Raw genomic sequence first — 21,287 nt, 5'->3', positions numbered from 1 at the left:
ATGTAAATTTTCAACTACTAAGACATTTGTAGGATATGTTTTTCCAATGATTTTGAACTTCTAACAGATCAGAGAAATAGTTATCATATGGAAATGGTATCATGTTGTTTTGGCAGTTAATAAGACCAATCATTTGCGATATAAATTATGTATCTATTAGTACTTATTACCAGTATTCAAAATTGAATATTCGCTATATTCATTTTATATTGGAAATTTTACTTGAGTAAATATGGTATTATATTGGGGTGGGGTGTTAACTTGGAAAAGCAGGAGAGCACTGTACTTTAAAAACATTCTGGAAAATGTAGTTTAACAGTATTATGTGGTTGACTTGCGTAATAATGAAGATGTAGATTGACAAGGTATAAGATATCATAAGGGAATACAGAAAGACTTATACAAAGCCTACATGATTGTTTAGGGATTAGGGAATTTTCTAGAGCAAGGCTTGCATCATAGACTTATGAAGGTGTTTGGATAATTCCATAATGTTATACAAGTAACTCTCTTAAGACAGGCAAAAATAATTTTCAGTTGAAGGTGAATTTTCAAACAGGATTTGAAGTCAATGTATATTCTATGTAATTTAAAAGTCCTGCTGCATACTAGCACAAATGTATTTCTGTAACGTTTTGTCAGGTCAAAATTAGACTTTCTCAGACAAGCAGTTTACAACAATCTGAGGAAGGATTGAGTAACCTATACTGATAAATATATATCGACACCTCAAAACCAAACAGTGCTAAGTCCAGTTTTCCAAAAAATGACATTTTTCAATTACTGATTTTCCTGGACTTAGCTCTACATTTTTGTCTATTTGCCTAAGTCTAGGTGCTCTAGATCTCAAGACAGCTATGGACATAAACATAACCCTGCTTTTTCTAGGGCATTTGAGAACTAAACAGAGCTGTGTCTACTATAGTGGACTTAGCTCTGAATAACTGCATTGTAAGTTGTGGTAAGTCCGTTTTTTGGACATAGCTTCTCTCAAAAATATAATACAAAGCGCTATGTCCATACCAGCCTCTACAATAACATAATAAAGGGGCCCCAAGTCCAATAAAATTGTTTCTGGTCCAGAAAATTGAGAGCCAAAAAGTCCAAAAAAAAAAAACCCCAAAAAAATTGGGGCGGAGCACAAATTTTTTTATACCATCTAAATATGGCCTTCATTGTAACTTTGGTGGACCATAAAAACTAGACATCCTCGATGTAAGGTATTGGAGAAATAAAAAAAAGAAACAAAAAAAAACGTTTTTTGCGTTTTCCTCAAAACTAGAAAAATGGACTTAGCCCAATTTGGATTTCATGCGTCGATATTTTCTTTGAAAAAATTTTCATTTGAAAATTTATAATTTTCAATTGTTTCTGTTTTTCAGATTTTCCCTATGATAAGTATTGGTCTTTTTTGTTATCTGCATCAGTGTATGCATATTTGGCTCGGAAAGAGCTTCCAGTCACATGTCAAGTCGTCGTGCTAAGTCTTCGGGGGGGTACACTACTAAGCAAAATTCCTCTGAGGCTTCCACATATCGAGCAGCCAAACCAAGAAGTAACGCCTCTCTTCCAGAATCCGAACCATATTTGAAACGATTACGACCACGTCCTACGAAACAGACAGATCATTATCAAACTACTCTATCTGTAGGTGTTGTAGTCACACCCAGAAAGAGATCAACAGAAGTCAGTCCCCATACTGCTCCACAATCTAAAGTCACAAGAACTGAGGTAACAACAGAGGCAGATTTTCAGATCAGCGGACCTCATAGATTAACGGAGAAATCATCTGCGTCAAAGAAGTTGGATTCTTCAAAATCCACCTCGCCAAAGTCAAAAATATTCCACAAAAAGGCAAAGTCAACTTCTAATAGTTCTTTGCCATCAACATCGAAAAAATCAGAAGAAAACTCGCGAGGGAAATCCAAAAAATTAACCGAAAAAAAAATTGGAAGTTTTTTGTCAGGGCGTCATAAATCCAATAAAAAGTCATTAGGAAATACTTCTTCCAACGCCAAAACGGGGTCGTGTGCGAGTAGCCACAGGGGATCAGAGAGGAGTAAAGCTCCCACTGTCGCAAGATCCTCGGATACTTCTCAATCTCTAGACGTATGCAGTGATACATCTGGTCCTGCATTAATGCGCAAATCAAAGATTTCACGAGAAGCGGGCAATGCGAGTAAATGTGAAGGAGATAATGACGGAGCGGAAACATCTAAATCGGCAGAGGATTCTGCATTAGGTAAGATTGGAATGTTAGTATTTCCGTAGTGACAACAACTTGGTAGTATCGTCCGAGCATGTTCATATCCTAATAATTTGTTCTCACAGGTATGGCCTAATCCTAATAGTTTATTATTCCAAATAAATTCGGGAAATGTATTTTTGAGAATTGGACCATCAACAAAGAAATTTGCAAAATCATTATATTTATACAAATTTAATATTGCAGTATAAAGAAAAAATATGTAACGACTTCTGCCTTTCTACTTCATCACAAATTACATAAGTCCGGTTGTCAGGCGACCGATGCTCTAACCAAAGGGACATATTTTTGAAATTATAATATTCTGGAATATTCCCGAAATATAGAATTTACTACACCGAATATACCCGATTTTGAATATTTTTTTTACATTTGTTTCAATTTTTTAGGATGAAACGTTTCATATGTATCAAAATTAGGTTTTGCAACAGTAGTTCTATTTTTAAGTTTGAAGAATATAATTGTTAATGATATGAACATGCCTATATGCGAATACTATTCTCATCTCTATGGAATACGATTCCAACAAGGAGTCACTTAGACTTACAGATCTACTCGAATAGAACAAAATAAATTGATTAATTGATCTCACCATGAAAATAATGATTATTTGAAATACCAATACTGCTTATAATCATGTTTTTCTGCATAAAAGGTTTTTGGAGAGAAAGCACTGTTTTGCTCATAACAGTATGAGATTATAATAAAATATGCATGAACAATTGAATTACAGATTTACAGGCTAATGCAAAGTAGTAAAAGGCATTGTTTGCTTTTTCTTATAATGAAGTAATTTATTCTGAATTTTACTTAATCACAAGCTCATATATTCAAAATGCCTTTTTTGTGGAGAGAAATGGTTTGGCTTACACACTTAGCAATGTCAACAATTTAGTCTAGACCATTTCATCGATGGCAAACTTGGGTGGCAGTTCTTTCTCATCAGTATCACTGTTAAAAATGTCCTATGTTGCTGTGCCACTGTTAATGCAAAAAAGTCCAATGAATAAATGATTTTTTAGAAGCCGGTGGTGCCACTTCAAGTAATGCTATGGCTACATTATCGAACAATGATAGTGAATCGGAAGATTCTGACGTCAATAGACTGCAAGCACTGCTTGAAGCTCGTGGACTTCCACCACACTTTCTTGGCAATTTAGGACCCAGAATGCAACAAATCCTGCACCGTTCCATGGGATCTGGCATGAATTCAAAAGCCCAACAATATTTGCAAGGTAGATACTATTCTTGTGTACTATCATTTCAACTTTGGTATTGCATCAGTATTTCGCAATCCCAGGTTGTATGATTTCAGTCATGCCTTATGAAAAGTCTTGTTATAATTCTTACTTGTAAAAGTATAAGTAAGGACTTGGGAAATTGTAAGAACATTTTAATCTGCAATTTGTCCATAATTTTCTTTTTCTGAATTAATTACAGCATATAATTATTTCATAATGGTAATTACTTGAAGTAGGCTATTAGGCAATGTTTGAAGTCATACATACAGCCAAATTTAAAAAGCTGAATAAAGCACTATCGACTATAGTTGTGAATGTTTTAATGAGTCAGGTAAGAAAAATTTTGTCTATAAAATGATACTGTCTTTTGAGTGCAGTAGCTAGTTCTTTTACTCAGTATTTTTTGATGAACGCATGATTATTTCTGGAGTACTGGAACTGCCAGGTCACTCTTCATTGACTCTAAGTTGGGAAAGTGTGATTTGTACCTAGGTAGATTAAACTCTGACTTATGGCACTGTTTCAACTCTCAGGTCGGTCTTTATTTTCTAATGTACAATTTGACACTATAATTATTTTTTATAACAATGGTTCTTGGTACCTCAGTGGCCTGGCCGCCTGTAACTTCGCTCAGAGATCAATCTTCTTTATTTCTGAATGAGTGGGCTGAGAAAAACTTTTGAAAAAGTCCAAAAAGCGAATTAAACATAAAATTCAGGGCTATGTAAAGTAATCTTGATTTGCTAAGATATGGTAATAGGAAGGATTTCTATTATTGAATGTGGTGAATTTATAATTGTTTTCTAAAATTTATTCATGCTTCTAAACAAAATAGGTTTGCAAGCAGTGGGGGATGAGTCTCGTCAACTCCAAGCTGCGATTGGTATGTGTCAGTTATTGGTCATGGGAAATGAAGACACACTCGCTGGCTTCCCAATCAAGAGTGTTGTACCTGCCCTTATTAATCTCTTAAAAATGGAACACAATTTCGATCTGATGAATCATGCTTGTCGTGGTCTCACCTACATGATGGAAGCACTACCACGTTCTTCTGCTGTCGTAGTAGACGCAATACCGATTCTTCTTGAAAAGGTTATATTTTATGGTATTGTATTCTTTTTCGTAGGTGTGGGTATATTGATACTCCTTTGGGTGTGTACCAGGTTAGGGTTAGGCCATAATTTTATTCTGAATTTCCTTATTTTTGTTCTAATACGAGTTCGGGGACTCTGTGTTAGCCCAGTGAATATACCCTCTCCCTGATCCCAGGTTTCAGTCCCTTCACACAACTTGTGTGAAGTAGGCAAAAAAAATTAGTTATCTCCATATTGGTACCAGAATTATCTTCCAAATAATTCAGCACTTCAGCATATCCCAAACCAGTTATTCCTAACCGAGGGCCCATGAACTCCAAAAATGGAAAATTATCCTCCATCCACTATTGTTATCTATCTTGCGACTTGCGAGTGATGACAATTAATAAACAACATGTCAGGTCCATGTCACTAGTATAACCTATTTATTTTGCGACGAAATGATAAAACATGCTCTAAAGTTTTATGATTTTACTATAAAAATAGAAAATTTAGTAGTTTTAGTATAAAAGCAATAAAAACAAACGTTTCTGTATAATAATAATTTTGGTTCCTGGTTAACTACGTTCTCTAATGCCAGATAGCATAATCATAAGGAAAAATTCAACATAATGTGATCATTTTATTGATTTGTTTTCAAACAAATAAGTGTATATAATGTAATTACATGGTGTTTTATTGATATTTTGTAAATTGCCAACAGCTGGATTTCTAAAATAAAGAGTAATATAGGATGTATTGCTACTATTAATACTATTTACTCTCCTGGTTTTGAACTAATCCTTTTCTGTGAATAATCCCAAATTATATACCAGTACCATAAATTGATTTCTGATTAAATTTGACCAAGTTATTGAAATTCCCCTTATTATTTTTTCAAATGTTATTGTTTTTGAAATTCATTCAACTTTATTTGTTCCATTAATTCCAAAAATAACACGATCAACATATTATGTGGAAAAATGATTTTATTTTTCATGATACCAAATTCTTCTGACATTGAGCCTTTTTCTCACTGAGCTACCATTTTTTGTAAGCTTGAAGTATTTTTAAACAAAAGGAACTCGTGTATTGATCAAAGTCTAACAAACATATTGAAGAATATTATATTCATATATTTGATGTGCAGTGACACTTGTTTGTGCATGCTCATTTCATAAGAAGTTGATTTTCTGTTCACTCATTTTAATTTTGTATCGGTCCATATTGATTTATTTTGTTCTCTCATATCTGGGCATTTCTCTATTTTATATAATGGTAGGAAATTCAAAAAATGTTGTCATTTTTTATGTGGAATAAGCATTTTGGGACATACTTATGAGATATGATACATATGAGAAAAATTATTCTTTAAATCTTCAGAATTATATTTTTTAATAGAAAACAGTTTATATATTAAAATACACTTACGGTATATATGCTCTTATTAACTTATTATTACAAATTTTTTTTATACAGATAATGTTCCCTAACATCTGAAAAAGTATATACGATAAATTAATATTGTTTCATATTTTCTTTCTCCAGCTTCAAGTAATACAATGTATGGATGTTGCAGAACAGTCTTTGACAGCTTTGGATATGCTCTCTCATCGTCATGCTCCAGCAATTTTGGCAGCCGGTGGACAGTCAGCTTGTCTGCTGTACATAGATTTCTTTTCGTTGCCTGCACAAAGATCAGCCCTCTCTGTAGCTGCTAATTGTAGCTCAGCAATTGGAACTCTTTCTCCTGACAATCCAAACCCAAAAGAGGAATTTCAGAGACTTGTGAAAAGTTGTTTGCCTTTGTTATCTAGTCGTCTCACTCACCATGATAAAAAATGTGTCGAAAGTGTCTGTCTTTGTTTTGTACGTTTAATAGACAATTACCAATATGAACCGGATATATTATCCGAGATCGCGGAAAACGATTTGCTCAAAAATTTACAACAATTACTCGTCATTTCTCCACCTGTACTAAGCAGCAATACATTTGTGATGGTGATACGTAGCATGACTGTGCTTTGCCGTAATGTTCGTTCACTCGTTGTTGAACTGATTCGAGGCAATATCGCAGAAACTTTAAGCTATTTATTATGTGGCACACCCTCAGAAGGAAGAAATGGAATAGTGGAATTACTCTCACGAAGCTCACAAGAATTATTCGAAATCACTACATTAATAACACACTTGCTTCCAAAGTTGCCAATGGACGATCCACTTTTTGCTATAAATAGTTTAACCTGTAAAGATAATTCTGATTTTTCTGGAAATACACAATTGAATGGAGTAAGCTGGCAATGGAAGGATGGTACGGGGCAATGGCAGTCATATACGAAACACGCAATACGAATGTTGGAATCCGCGTATGCCGGTGGTGAACATGAAGTAAATCTCAATACCCTGGACTCATCTTATACAATCGATTTTGAGATAATGCAACAAATTAACGATGATACAGGAACCTCTCGTTTTGTTCAACGAGTCCCTGTCAGAGTCGCTTACAGTTCTTCTCACGGATCTCTAGCAAGTCAAAATTCAAAAAAATCAGACATGGAATGGAACGATATTGAAAGAGACATGTCAGAATTCGGTCGATTTGTCAAAACTATTTTTGTAATCATTTATGAAGTATATTGTTCATCGGCTGGATCTCCAGCTGTAAGACAAAGCTGTCTACATGCCATGCAAAAAATGGTTTTCTTTTCAAAGCCTGAATTATTGATTGAAGTATTACGCGACCTAACATTGTCTAGTCAAATCTCTTCAATGCTTTCAAGTTTTGATATCAAACTTATTGTCAGTGCACTACAATTATCAGAAATGATTATGCAGAAATTGCCCGATATTTTCAGAGATATGTTTTGTAAGGAAGGGGTGGTCCACCAGGTTAAACAACTGACTGATCCCTCTCACCCATTGGTAGGCACCGCTACAGATATAAGTAAAACATCCGGTGCGATTTCAAATAGTAAAGATGGAGCTTGTGGAGTCAATCTGGCAACAAAAAAGTCGCCAAATTCTACGTCTGGAAAAAAGTCATCGACATCATCGGATGATGTTTCTCCGCCATTAACCAAAGCAAAAGCATTTGCCGCTGCCATGTCTGGGAAAGACAATGGTGCCTCTGGTGGTGGGGGTGCGAAAAAGAAATCCTCTACCCGTTCGTCGAGAAGTTCTAGGTCATCTACGTCATCTTTCCTGTCTAACTTCAATCCAAGTAAATGGGGAAAATCGTTGTCGTCTGCACTTGGTCATGATAGTAGTGAAAGTAGTGCATCTAAATCATCTGGTAAAACTAGTTTTTCATCCAAAATGGCGCAAAATTCATCAAGTGGTTCAGAAGCGGGATCTTCAAATAAAAGCGACGCCGATATGAAGCAAGTTCGACAGTGGATCGTAAACCAAGCTAAAAAATTTTTGGAATACTTCAAAACGAGAGATGATAGTAATCCACAAACCAATGTTTTAGATCAGTTGACAGATATTGCTAAAAACTTGTCTGATCCTGCAAAAGATGTTTTGGAATCTCTTAAACAGTTGTGTGATATAAGTTCCTTGGAAGTATCACCTTTTGAACTTCAACATAGCGGAATTGTTACTTCTCTGCTACGGTTTTTCACTGTGCCAAGTTCTGTGAATGAAACTTCCAACTGCGATTATGATGAGTTACATATCAGAATTCGGAAATTTTTATCTGTGTTTGCTGGCCTACCTGAAGAGAGTATGCTGCCTATCGGACAAACTATTTCTCATATTGATGATACTCAAACAGAGCCTCTTCTCAATATGGTGCGAAAACTGAATCAATGCGTTGGACAGATGGAACAATTTCCTGTCAAAAGCCGTGATTTAATGTCCGGTAGTTCTCAAATATTACATGTTCTAAGCACGAAACAGCTGAAATGCCAATTGCAACGTCACCCTGCTTCTCGTAGTATTAAACAATGGCTCGGAGGTCCGGTTAAAGTCGATCCATTAGTGCAAGTTCATGCTATTGAACGATATTTAGTCACGAGAGGATATGGCGTAAAATCGTCAAATATAAGTTTAGGTGAACCTGTGAAGCATATGCATTTATCGCAAGTTGACGACCAGGAGGACGACTCTGATGACGACATGCAAAACACTGTCAATGATTTTGATCTCGATGCTCACAGTGAGGACTTTATGAGCACTCCACCTGAGAGTAGATTATCAAGTGCAGCAAGTAACTCAGCATCCAGCAGTATGGATGATTTTGGTGACATAGCTTCTGGTAGAGCACGAAAACCTCCAGATGTTATGCATAAGTTAGCATTCTATATTGGAGACCATAAAGTTCCTCATCATATTACTGTGTATCAAGCGTTGCAACAATATGGCCAAGCGTCAAGTAACGGCCTATCGGGAGATGAAAGAGACCGTGGTTTTAGAGCTTTGGAAAAAGCAAGTTTCTGGAATAAAACCCACGTTATTATGTACAGGCTTGCAAGTGAGAATGACGAAAATTCAAACAGTAGTCATAAAGAGAAAACTTCGATTAAAAAACAACGTGGTTCGAAACAAGGACGAAGTACCGCTACAAAAAGCAAAGTTAATGATCCTGTCTGGTCAAATGGAATTGTTATGCCTCCAAGAAATCCTTTACACCAGTATCTAACGAAGGAACTTCCGCTGGAGTTCTCTACATCTGATCCATGCAAAGAAGTACTATGCTTACTTCGCATTATTCACGCTATTGTCAGGTTTTGGTATTACTTGTATTCTCCTTATGTAGTACATACAGATAAATCTTTGGTACAACCAAGTGATTTCGTCAATTTTAAAGTCAATGCTAAATGTCAACATCAGCTGCAGGATCCTTTAGTTGTTATCACTGGCCAATTAAGCACATGGGTACAAGAAATCGGAAATGTTTGTCCGTTCTTATTAGCGTTTGAAGTTCGACAATTGCTTTTTAAGGTTTCAGCTTTGGGAAGAGATCGGGCATTACAACATCTTTTGGAAACGGGAGCTGCGCAAGAATTCTCCACTGCTTTGAATATGTCGTCGCATTCCAGTGATAATAGTAATAGATTGAGTCGTTTTATGCCACGAATTGAAAAGAAGAAATGTTCCGTATCAAGGAAAAATTTACTCCAGCAAGCGGAAAAAATTATTTCTGATCATGGACATTCAAGAGCAATGATTGAAGTCGATTATGAAGAGGAGGTTGGTACTGGTCTTGGTCCCACACTTGAGTTCTTCACTCTTACGAGTAAAGAGTTACAGGGCTGTTCACTCGGTCTGTGGAGAGACGAGCTTCCAGCTGGTGAAGCTCCGTCAGATGATGATGATGTTTCAGATCCCTCGAAAGATACTTCTATCAAAAAGTACGTTGCTACGAATGTTGGGCTATTCCCTAAGCCTCTTGGTCGAGCTGCCAAACACAACCAAGTTTCACGAATAAAATCAAAATATCGTTTTATCGGTAAATTTTTAGCGAAAGCTCTCTTGGATGGAAGGCTCGTTGATCTACCTTTAAGTACAACCTGCTACAAATGGTTGTTGGGTAAAGAGCACTGCTTCACAAGTTTAGATTTGATGTATGTGGATACCTCTCTTGCTTCCTCTCATGGTCAGTTTCGTGTGGTTGCACAGGAACGTGAACATTGTTTTTCTGATCACGAAAAACTGGAACAATTATCCATGGATGGATGCCCCATTGAAGATATTGGATTGGACATGCGCTTGCCGGGTTATCCAAATGTCGAACTTCTCAAAATGGGGAAAAACACTTCAGTTACTCCACACAATTTTGATAAATATCTCGATCTTATTACACACTGGACATTACATGAAGGCGTTAAACATCAAATGGATGCTTTGAGAGAAGGTTTTAACTCCGTTCTTCCCATCTCATGTTTAAACTATTTTTATCCAGAGGAACTCGACCAACTTTTCTGTGGATGCAGGTATCAACCATGGGACGTCAATGAGCTGAGCGAGGCTTGCCACCCTGACCACGGTTATACTCAAAATAGCGTAACTGTAAAGTCTTTGTATAAAATTCTTTCTTCGTACACTGCTTCAGAACAACAAAACTTTTTGCAGTTCGTTACAGGTTGTCCACATCTACCTGTTGGAGGACTTCGCGTTCTTAATCCAAGATTAACCATTGTTCGAAAAACATGTGAAGACGCTAAAAACATTGACGATTATTTGCCTTCTGTTATGACATGCTTGAATTATCTTAAACTGCCTGAATACTCCAGTGAGGAAGTTATGAGAAAAAAATTAAAAACTGCAATAAAAGAAGGCCAAAAATCATTTTTGCTTTCATAGACTTTCATAGATTGTTTTAAAAGAAAGGTGACTAAAATTTTCTTTTGGTTGGGATTTTCAAAAACAAATTGTAAACATTGAAATTTGATTTCAAGATTTGGGATTTCAGTGTTGTGTGCTGAATAAACTCAACTCTAAAATAAGAGTGAAAATAATTCAATTTTATCAAGTTTTTTGGGGTTAGTCAAAATTATTTTTCTCATTTTATGTACACTCCACAATGGTTAATATTACAATTACCATGTTGCAAATGTCTGTGTTGAAGTTATTCAAATCAGTTTTTTGTGCGTTTCATGTCGAAAGCATATCTATATTTCAAAGTTTTGCTCACATTTTTACATTCTGTATGGACATGTAGCCTTATTGCTTATTTTACATATCTTTTTGAGCTTGAGCGGGTGCTGGTCACCATTGGTGATCAAATATAACCGATGTATGATTATCATCCAAAATGTTTGATATTTTCACCATGTCAGGTCACCATTTTTTTTAATTATCACTTGGTTACAGAAATTTACTCAAAAGTAAAAGATACTCACTCACGCAGAGTAGCATCAATGCCACCGTGACGATGCAAAATTCATGTATTCAAAATTTCCAAATAATTTCATTTTGTTTTAGATTTTCTTTCATTTAGCGTATCTACAGATATCCCAATTTTAAAAACTGTTTGGACATAGCCACATGTAGTTTGGCGATTTCTTTTAAGATTTATAGGTTCCTTTGTTTTCTGTTATTTTGATAATTTGCAAATAATTTATTATTCAATGAATATTCACCATAAGTGAGTATTTATATTCAGTTTTCCCTAAAAATTTTTCAGTAAGTAATGAATACGTTGATCTTTTCCTCTTTGTATTTAATGTTTCTTCTACCAGATTTTTGTGTGAGTTTTTTTTTACCTGTGTAACAAAACACTGGATGATTTAATATAATCTTAAATAGAAACAGTTTTTTTTTTGGGGGGGGATTTCCATTCTCTGTAGCCCTGTAACAGCTTCTTTCTTCCTTACTTTGTATAAATTATTCTTAGTATTTCAGTTGAAATATCATTTTTTTCTTGCTTATGTTCAAGTACAGCTTTGTGAAGTATAAGACTTTTTGTTGAAAGTTTCGCATGTTACGATGTTACTCTATTCAGAGCATGCCATCCAATAAGTAAAGTGATTGACCGAAATATCTATGGATAAACTAAATTATTTGCGATTCTAAATTTATCTAACATAGACAACAAATGAAAATGTTGACAGAGAACATCCTTGTTGCATTCCAAATGTGTGAAATGTCAATGAATAAACTAAATTATTTGCGATTCTCAATTTTTGTAATATAGACGACAAATAAAAATGCTGACAGAGTACATCCTTTCCGTATTCCAAATGTGCCATTCATTGACTATATCCCCCATTCTTATGAGAAGAACTGTATATTCTAAGATTGTGTACTTTGTTAAAACTACTGTGTGCTTTGTCAAGATTTTTTCAATATTTGGAACCATTTTTGGTGAACAGCTATGAGCTTTCGACATATTTCATGATTTTGTAAATAGATTCTTTGTGTTTCACTGCAAAGTTGCTTATTAAAATTTCTGCACAAAGGTTTTCTCACATCTGGTGTTTTAGGATGGGATTGGCAGAATATTATGTGTGATAGAGGTAGTGCTGTAATTGGGTCCATGTTTTATCATAAGATAGAATCTGGATTAAGGTTTAATACTGATTTTTTTACTGTGGGCAATGAAATAATTCATTAGGACATTTAGAGCTGCTAAAAGCATTCTTACTCCACTGTGCCTGTGATTTGTGCCTTTGGAAGAGAAGGCATGTCTAGCTTTACTGTACAGCGATAGTTTTAAACTGGGCCGTCAGCACAGTTGAGTTCCGCATGTTTTTTGATTAAGTCCGAGAGTTTATATTGATATGTATAATGTTTAAATATATTTGAATACCTATTCGGTTAGCCAATATCAATAAGCTTTTCACACTTAAAGATCATTTTGTTTCGCTGGTATTAGGTCTGCCTTAATGTGTATTTAAAATGTATAGAATTCAGATAATAAAAGTCAAGTAAACTATTGCACAGTGCCTGGAATCTTTCATTAGGTGCTCTATCAAGAAGTCTGAAAACCACTGCTGTACTGTGACAAGAATCAAATCATATGAAGTTTATTTAGGTCTGTGTGATGCGGCCAGTTTTCATTTTTACTGGAGTAGAAAATGTCAAACTCCCTGGTGCCACAGTAAGAATTTCAGGCTTTTATAATGGTGGTAATTTAAAAAAAACTAAAGACATTTTTGATTGGGTAATCATACATATAATGTCTTTGATGTCAAAATTTGATTTTCCGAGGTGGAGTCCAAGTCTAAACTTCTTTCAACCTGAAGTCAAATTTTTTTTAAAGTGTACTCAAAATTCAGTATGCCCTCACATTTCATTACACAGCTTGTAAAAGGATTCCTGTCTAGCATCCATATCAACGCTGACTCAACCAAGTTCCAATATTAAGACATCGACTACGTGTGATATCTGCCAAATATCGGGACATTCAATGAATGTAGTTAGCGAAGGCAACACCATATTATATGCATTACACATTACCAATAAAGTGAACAAAATAAACTTGACATAAGTGTTGTTTTGCCGACAACTGATATCGCCACATGAGACGCACTACTCTTTAGTTTTGCTCCAACACCAAATCAAGCCTCAACCTGAACTAAGAAAAAGCTCCTCAAAGTCAACATCGAGTATGGCCCAAACCACATTGAGTAAACAGAAATTCAATTCCAAAAGCAATATTCATTCAAAAAATACAAGAAAGCAAAAAATGAAAGATAATATTCAAAGTATCAAACATTCAATAAAAGTCCAGGAACATCTTGTGTATTGGCAACAATAAACAAATAATAATAAATTTAGCCAAATGCAACTTTATTTATTTTCCAGCTCTCCAAACTTTTTGGATCGTATTAAATTCTACACAGCCGATAAATTCATTACAACGAACAAATAAGCAGTGCAGTCAAAACTCGTAAAAATCACATAGAAAGCACACACACACAACATGAAAATAGAAGATGTGTATTTAGTTCCTTGTAGAGAAAATAGGTTTCCTCTGTTAACGAGACATATTTAAATCTTAAGAAATTATCAATTATTATGTCAAAGTAAATTGTAAGTTTTATTTAAAAAAAGTGTATTTTTATCAAATTAGTATATTTGTTATTGCCAATTACTTTGAAATTTTCAGCTAAATTAAATATAAATTGTTGTTTTGCTATGTCCATTAATTGAAAAATTTCAAAGTTATTGTCATGTACGTATGATATACAGCAATCAAAAACACATTACCCAGCTATACTCCACTATATTAAATACTATAAAGAGTATGAAAGTAAATCATTGAAGTTGCATATATTATATAAGAAGGCAGCTGAAGAAGCTTGAGAACAATATAATGGTGAAGACATATCTTTATTCAGAATCCACATACACTCTCCATATTCTTCAGTCAACTTTTTCTAGCACGGAAGGAAACCTTACAATTTGAAGTTCCCTGCCTGTGTCACAAGCTACTGCAAGATTGTCAACAAGAACAAGTTTCGAAACTCGGGAACTCAGACCACGAGATTCATCAGAAAGTTGGATTCTTCTCACAAGTTCTCCATTTCTAAGGGATATAGTAGTTGTAAATTTATTTTTACATGTAGCAATATCACTTACTATACAGCAGTGGTTACCAACCTTTTTTCAAGCGACCCAAAAAATATACTCGAATACTAAATAGCATGTATTGCTTTTATGGGCTCAAATTAGATTACTAATATAAAACAATCATTTTACATTTATTTGTCCCCAAATCAATTTAAATTGAGAAAACTGCGCTTGCTTGTCATCAGTAAGTTTTTGAAATCATGTCAGGGCTTTACTAAACGCAGAATGAATTCTAACAATTTTTCACGCTGTGATGCTTCTCACACATCTACAACTGCTATTGAACAACACAAATATAAAATTTATCAAGAAATAAATTCAGTAACTCAAGCGACCAAAGAAGATTTTCAGGCGAGCCGATAGTGGGTTGCGACCCACAATTTCGAAACACTGCTATACAGGGTGGACTAAAAGAAAGGTTACATTCACTTTACTGCCATATGATAAAATATGGGCTTCGAATGTGAGTCAGAATATTTAAAACAAATACAGAAAAGTGTGGAATATTAAAATATACTGAAATCAAAAATATTCTATATAAATAGTTACAAGTCAATTCAAATACCAAAATCTTATTAAACATCTGTGCTTTTAAGAATCCAGAACCTGTCTACAATAATATAGATAGAAGCTATTTTACCTCATATCCCAGAGCAACACACATCCCAATCCACCAGTGACGCACCATGAATTCCCCAGCAAACATATATCACCAGAACAGCCCGGGTCCTGGAATAAATAAAGATATAAAATATTAGAATAAAAACAAAGAAAAAATGAGCTGTAATGTATGATTATCTGATCTTTCAAAAGATCCAAACTGCAAATCGAGTGTCACTGGCTCACAGCCATATTAATTCACATCAGTATCGGTCTTTTTAATGGCTCCGACGCTCAAGGAGCCCCTGTGCTGTGCACTAAATTAATTGGCTTTCATCGTCTGCTTTGTATAAACTATATATATGTATATATTAGTGAACCTAATTCTGGCAAAAAAAAATGATCTTTAAAGCGTAACAAGTCTGTTAATAGTGGCAGAACAAAGGTATTTGATTATATATAAATAATACACATATTAATATACTCTCAGCTCAGACTTGAATGCAAACATGGCACCTCTGGACTGTACTGGCGGAACCCCAGGGTGCTGCAGAACCCCGATTGAAAACAACTGGGTGAGGAATTAGCGAAGTTTGTCAAAAAGATGGCGAACTGGTCTTATTGATCAGTTGAACAATTTATTCGCAACATCGATTTGTAAAATGGTCCAAAGATGCTCAGTAAATAAGATATGAATATAATACTAACCAGACATCTGACATGCAGCAGCATACCAGTCCTTGTCCACACGCATAATTTGTCATCCTGTGCTATAGATACGATATGAGTGTCTGAACACTGCACGGATGTCACTTCACCTTAGGAGAAATAAGAAGATTATAAATTGGCGCATAAACTTGATAAAGTCCAATGTTGCCATGGATGAAAATTACCAAATTTGTTGAAAATAACCAAAAAGAGAAGATTGTCCAGCTCACGTCTAGAAACGGAAATACAGTTGGTGCTGTGAAGAATCAATGGAGTTAAATTGTACTTGTACTCATTAATTCGTTTTCAATTTTTTTTCTTTCTAGGGCTGCGATCAGGCATATTTGTTTCCCTCCAATTGTACTTTTTGGGAATTACCTTACTTGGCAGTATTATGACGAAACAGACACCAAAAACTTATTTCCCTTATAGTATAAACCACATAGTATAAAGACATAATGAGGTTACAACAGTTTTTTTTAATCCTGAAATCCTTCACCAATAATCTGTTAAGAATAGTTAAGTCAGAAATGTCACTGTTGATATTCATAAGTCTTGCCACTTGGCACCTTAAAATTTTGCTTGGTCATAGTAATCTTATCATCTTTCTTTTCATAACGACAAATATGGAAAAAAAACTATTTACCATGAAATGGGTACCATATCAATGATAGTAGCAATTATAATATAGAAGGAAAATCATTTGTCATCAACTATACCTTTATGTTCATCTAACATGTGCAAACATCTTCCAGATGGCAAATCCCACAATCTGATTGTCCCATCTGACGATCCACTTGCTGCTCCTGCAGGAGGACCAGGATCCATATACAGTGCTGATATTGCGCCTTTATGTCCGTATAAGGTAAAAAGACATCGACCATCTTGCAGTGTGAATAATTTGAGTGTGTGATCACAACTACCAGTAAGTACTCTTCCCATTGCCATCTATATAAGAGAACAGAAATTTGGATAAGATTTTAATAATTATCCCGCCAGAGATGAAACACGGACTCTCGTCCGATTACCAGTCCATGTTGGGTATGGAAGTAGTTGACCAGTTATTTGTTTCAGATGCGTGGACTTGAAAACCAACCATAGTACGTGAACCACCCTCCGGCGGTGAAAAGTCCAGCAACGCACTCGCACATAATTATCCACCATGGGATTGAATTGATAAAGCAGCATAGCGTATCAAAAGTGCAATGACAAGCGTGTTTTCTTAGCATAGCGTGCCACCAAGCTCATTTCCAAAATGATTGAAATAATGAAACTAAATATTGATTACCACACCATCACCAAAATAAAGCCAAGAATTGATATTTTGTGTAAAATATGCGAGTGGGTCTCATTAAAGGTAATGTAAATTTTTTTTTTTGTAATATTGAATTTATAGGTTTTTTAGGTCGTTCACTTTCTGTTAAGTAGTGTCTGCGTCTATTGTTACATAACAATAGAGATAGACAGTATCTGCTGCGATTTCACAAACCGACAGATTTTTTAGAATTTCGAAGGAAAATCAGGCCAGAGATGAAAAGCGCTGCAGGATAAGTCAGAATTAATGAGTTATTATGTCCTTTAAATCAAGCAAAATTATATATAAGTACTGTTAGCTGCCATATTTTATGCAATAAAGAAATATATATGATAACGAAAATACTGTTTGTTCAATTTACCTTAAAAACTGTGATAGGCTGCTGATGTGCAGTTTTAACTGTATGAAACAACTGTAAAGTGAGAACATCACTGAAAGAAATATCTTGGAATGATTGCGAGTCATTTCTCATTCTGGGAGGACCTGAAATAAAACATATTTTTCAAAATCTTAACAACAAGCAGCATGAAGTGCTATCTAGTTCTGGATTACCTGATCCTATTTATCTAGATAAGAATCTTATCTATCGAGATGAGATGCTAACACGCCATTACTTTTATTTTATCAAACACAACTATGGCGTCAGGTGACTCCTAAATGAGTGGATGTTCAAGTTCATGATATTTGGGCAAAGTCATTACAAAACTTGATTGTCTCCCTCACCGGTTATCAACCAGTGGAACATAGCCCACTTCTGGGCCATAGACAAACCTTTTAAAAATTGCTAGAGTTATTATTATTATTATTATATTATTATTTTAATGGTGCTTATAACTGGCTTAGTTTTGTGCACCAGGACTGTGATATTAAGCGTTTGGTGCTCAAATGCTTCGACCCGTTACGAGGACCTATTCTATAACAAATGATATAATTCTGGGATTTGTTAGCAAATTGATAATATTCACGGGGCCTATATTCAGTTCTTTGCAATGATTAAGTAAAATTGATCTTGGGAAGTTATAACGGGGACAATTTAATATTAAATGCTAGAGTTATTGATAAATAGTTAATTTTGATTGTAGTATGATGATGGTGCTGTATCTGCTACTGAGTGGTAATTTTCATTTTAATAATCAAAGTGAAAGTGTCTAAAGTTGCAAAATTTTTTGTTTTGTTTTTTCTTATATTTTTTCCTTTGCACGAGAAAATCAATGTGCCACAGTTTTTTTGTGCAACAAAAGTGGGCCACGAAAGAAAAAAGACTCTAGCTAATACTAATAGGTTGGCTCTACTCTAAATTAAACAATACCTCTATACTGAACAGGAGCGGTGCTATGAAAGAAAGTAGCTTCCATGGAGAAAAAATCTAAACTTCCATTGATACGAGCTGCAACGAGTTTTTTATCTTCTGCAACAAGTCCACAGACTCCTGCTTTACCAACATCATGAGCACATTTTAATCTCTCAGACTTTGCGTCCCAAATCTGGATAAAAAGTTAAATACTGAAATAACAAGCAGGAATATAGGATTTTATTATGAAGTTGACATTGTATACATTAAAGAAAATATGCATAAAAGCATCAAAAAACAACTATATTCATTGCCATTGGTTCGAACATTGGGTTGTCTGGAAATTTTCCTGGGTCGTTTGTTTTTTCAACAAAAACCTAAAAGTTACTGCTTGAAAGAAACTTTATTATTCATTTCCTATTTGTATTTAGGTGTTGCTCAATAGTAATTGTATATGTGGGAAGTATCACAGATTGGCAGCTGCTGTTTTGCTCAAGCAGAACCACACCACAATTTCAAAAACTCTCACTCCTAGTTAATATTTGGAAAACTAAATTTTTTGATGTTGGTTGTTGAATGTTAGTCGGTTAGGTTTTTGACTATAATAATCATAAGCAACATTCCTATAATGAAGTTGTTAATTGAATAGAGCGAACACAAAAGAAAATCTAGTTACCTCAATCCTTCCATTCTCACATCCAGTAACAATGAAATTTTTAACACAGACCATGCACCATACTGTAGGTCCATTCTCCATCTCTAATGTTGAGCCTGTACGAAAAAAAGAAAATGCTAACTTGTATATAAAAAAAAATTGGTGCTCCCGAAGTATGCAAACCAAGATGGCGGACATCGGAACATAACATGGGTAACAGGTTAGGGTTAGGCGATAATTTTTTTCCAATTTTCCTTATTTTAGTCCTATTATCAGTTCGAAGACTAGCCAAGAGCCTCCCGTAGTATTTATACCTAAAATTATGGCCTAACCCTAACCTTGTACACATATTACATACCGATGTCCGCCATCTTGGTTCGCATACTTCGGGAGCCCAAAAAAAATGGATACAGAACATATTCGAACAAAAAGCCTATAGCAAATAATACCAGGAGAATACTACTTTCTTGCAATTATAATCTGATTAACTGTATAGGAGAGTAAGCTGTAAGAGATCAAATGTTTAATAATAAATAAAACTAGTACTTATTGGAGAGAAAATGTACCTACCGTAGTAGGAATAGTTATAATAAATTGTAATTTTTGGGACAAAAAATTACTTTTGTCTTTAATTCTTTGTTAACCACTTTCAAATTTTCATAATTATAATTCCAGATGGAAGTGTCTTCTTCTACAAGGCTATTAATTTTATATCATTTCAAACTTTCTCAGTTTTGCCCGAAGCCCAGCGCTTCACATGACATGATGCTGATAAAATTCTGCTACACAGACTTTCCGCTAATAGACTTATGCAAGCTTGTTATTAACGATCAATGTATTTATAAATTTCTGATTTGCTCTCTATGGTATTCTCTTCGAAAAAAAAATCGAAAGAACGTCTAGAGCTGTGTGTTCGAAAACGCTCAATGTTTTAATATGAACAGGAGACTCCCAAAAATGTACCTGGTGAACTACCCCAGCTTCCTCCTCCTGATTTAGGGGTAACCACACCCAAACCACTCTCCCATGAACCCCACATTCTCCTTGTGTTTTCATCCAAAAATAATCCTCGATGCGTGCTGGTATTCACTAAAAAAAGTTTTTATAAAGTTTGAATGCAGAAAAAATGAATGAAATGTAAATTATAAATGTTGATTGTAGTAATGCCCAAAATCATATAATTCACATTTCTTAATAGATTGTAAATTCTGAATTATAACAGAGAAATTTGCACAATTATTGTATATCGATGAAGATTTAATCGGACAATGAAATAAATTAAAACAACATTGCTTTATTTTTTATTGCAAACAATTTTCAGAATTTTCTGAGCTAGTTTTTGTCTAATTGTATAATGATAATGACTGACAAATAACAATTTTTGAATGAAATATTCTGAATTATTCAAGAAATCAGGAATTTAACATATAAAATAAAACCAATATCGAATATACTATTTACTATATGACTATTTAGAAGCATGAAATTCTAAATATGACAAATTTACAGGTTAGACCCCAAATTTGGAAGTTTGAAAATACAACTACGCCTGAAATATCAATAAAAACTCTTTTAACTAGAGATGTACCGATACTGATCCAAAACCAACTAAATAACGCCAATACCAAAGTTTGGTAAATATCATCAACAGATACCAATGTCCTTGAGTGTCAACTCGAAGAACATGAGATACCAATATATAGGTACATTTCTGTTTAGAACAATGAAAAATAATATAATTACCATAATTAGGTGGAGATGGTGAACTATATCGACCACTGATCTCCCTTTGATTAAGTAGCGAATCATTTCTACTTTTTCGCGATTTAGGCTCTTTATAGGATTTCGTCGCTGTAGTAGGGGTCACATTTATACTTGTTGAGTAAGGGTGAACGTATTGAGATGGGGTTGAGGTTGATCGAGTACGGGGTGGTAATGACTTACTCATTGAGAGTGGTGGGTGAGATAAAACGGAGGTGAGGACTTGAGGGGGAGGAGTGAAAGAACCAAACATGAGTGATTCAGTAATTCTGTCGATATATTGATCTTGCACAAATCCTGCAAAATTATTTGCAAAATCATGAGAAATTGAAAATAAGAATTTGAATGAATTGCAAT

General features: G+C 34.7%; 2 protein-coding genes across 3 annotated transcripts in view; one reads left to right on the top strand and one right to left on the bottom strand.

Moving 5' to 3' along the window:
- The first annotated feature begins 1,362 nt into the window (after window positions 1-1,362).
- On the top strand, window positions 1,363-12,498 carry LOC120338515 (E3 ubiquitin-protein ligase TRIP12-like). Its single transcript, XM_039406534.2, has 4 exons — window positions 1,363-2,242; window positions 3,289-3,501; window positions 4,343-4,599; window positions 6,129-12,498. Exons 1-4 carry the CDS (start codon window positions 1,465-1,467, stop codon window positions 10,884-10,886), a joined length of 6,006 nt encoding a protein of 2,001 aa, XP_039262468.2. The 5' UTR covers window positions 1,363-1,464; the 3' UTR covers window positions 10,887-12,498.
- Window positions 12,499-13,665: 1,167 nt separating this feature from the next.
- The window catches only part of LOC120337274 (sterol regulatory element-binding protein cleavage-activating protein-like), a 30,552-nt gene continuing 22,930 nt past the window's right edge, over window positions 13,666-21,287 (bottom strand). The window contains exons 22-30 of one of the 2 annotated variants that reach the window (XM_078116840.1): window positions 20,913-21,227; window positions 20,133-20,258; window positions 19,191-19,285; window positions 18,533-18,707; window positions 17,585-17,706; window positions 16,628-16,856; window positions 15,909-16,018; window positions 15,241-15,329; window positions 13,666-14,556 (exon numbers count right to left, since the gene is read on the bottom strand). In XM_078116840.1, the coding sequence (XP_077972966.1) occupies window positions 14,394-14,556; window positions 15,241-15,329; window positions 15,909-16,018; window positions 16,628-16,856; window positions 17,585-17,706; window positions 18,533-18,707; window positions 19,191-19,285; window positions 20,133-20,258; window positions 20,913-21,227 (1,424 nt within the window). In that variant the 3' untranslated portion in view covers window positions 13,666-14,393. The remainder of the gene's footprint in view (window positions 14,557-15,240; window positions 15,330-15,908; window positions 16,019-16,627; window positions 16,857-17,584; window positions 17,707-18,532; window positions 18,708-19,190; window positions 19,286-20,132; window positions 20,259-20,912; window positions 21,228-21,287) is intronic. The other variant, XM_078116841.1, reaches the window with a different exon arrangement.

Source organism: Styela clava, chromosome 10 (assembly GCF_964204865.1).
Source record: "Styela clava chromosome 10, kaStyClav1.hap1.2, whole genome shotgun sequence".
NCBI lineage: Eukaryota > Metazoa > Chordata > Ascidiacea > Stolidobranchia > Styelidae > Styela > Styela clava.
The sequence above is the reverse complement of the archived record's forward strand: the minus strand, read 5'-3'. Positions and strand labels throughout refer to the sequence as shown.

What these genes read in the sequence shown, in the direction of transcription:
- LOC120338515 (XM_039406534.2), top strand. Translation starts at nt 1,465, where the DNA reads ATGTCAAGTCGTCGTGCTAAGTCTTCGGGGGGGTACACTACTAAGCAA. An exon ending in AGCCCAACAATATTTGCAAG is followed by an intron (nt 3,502 to 4,342) that starts GTAGATACTATT and finishes TAAACAAAATAG; the next exon opens with GTTTGCAAGCAGTGGGGGAT. An exon ending in TACCGATTCTTCTTGAAAAG is followed by an intron (nt 4,600 to 6,128) that starts GTTATATTTTAT and finishes TTCTTTCTCCAG; the next exon opens with CTTCAAGTAATACAATGTAT.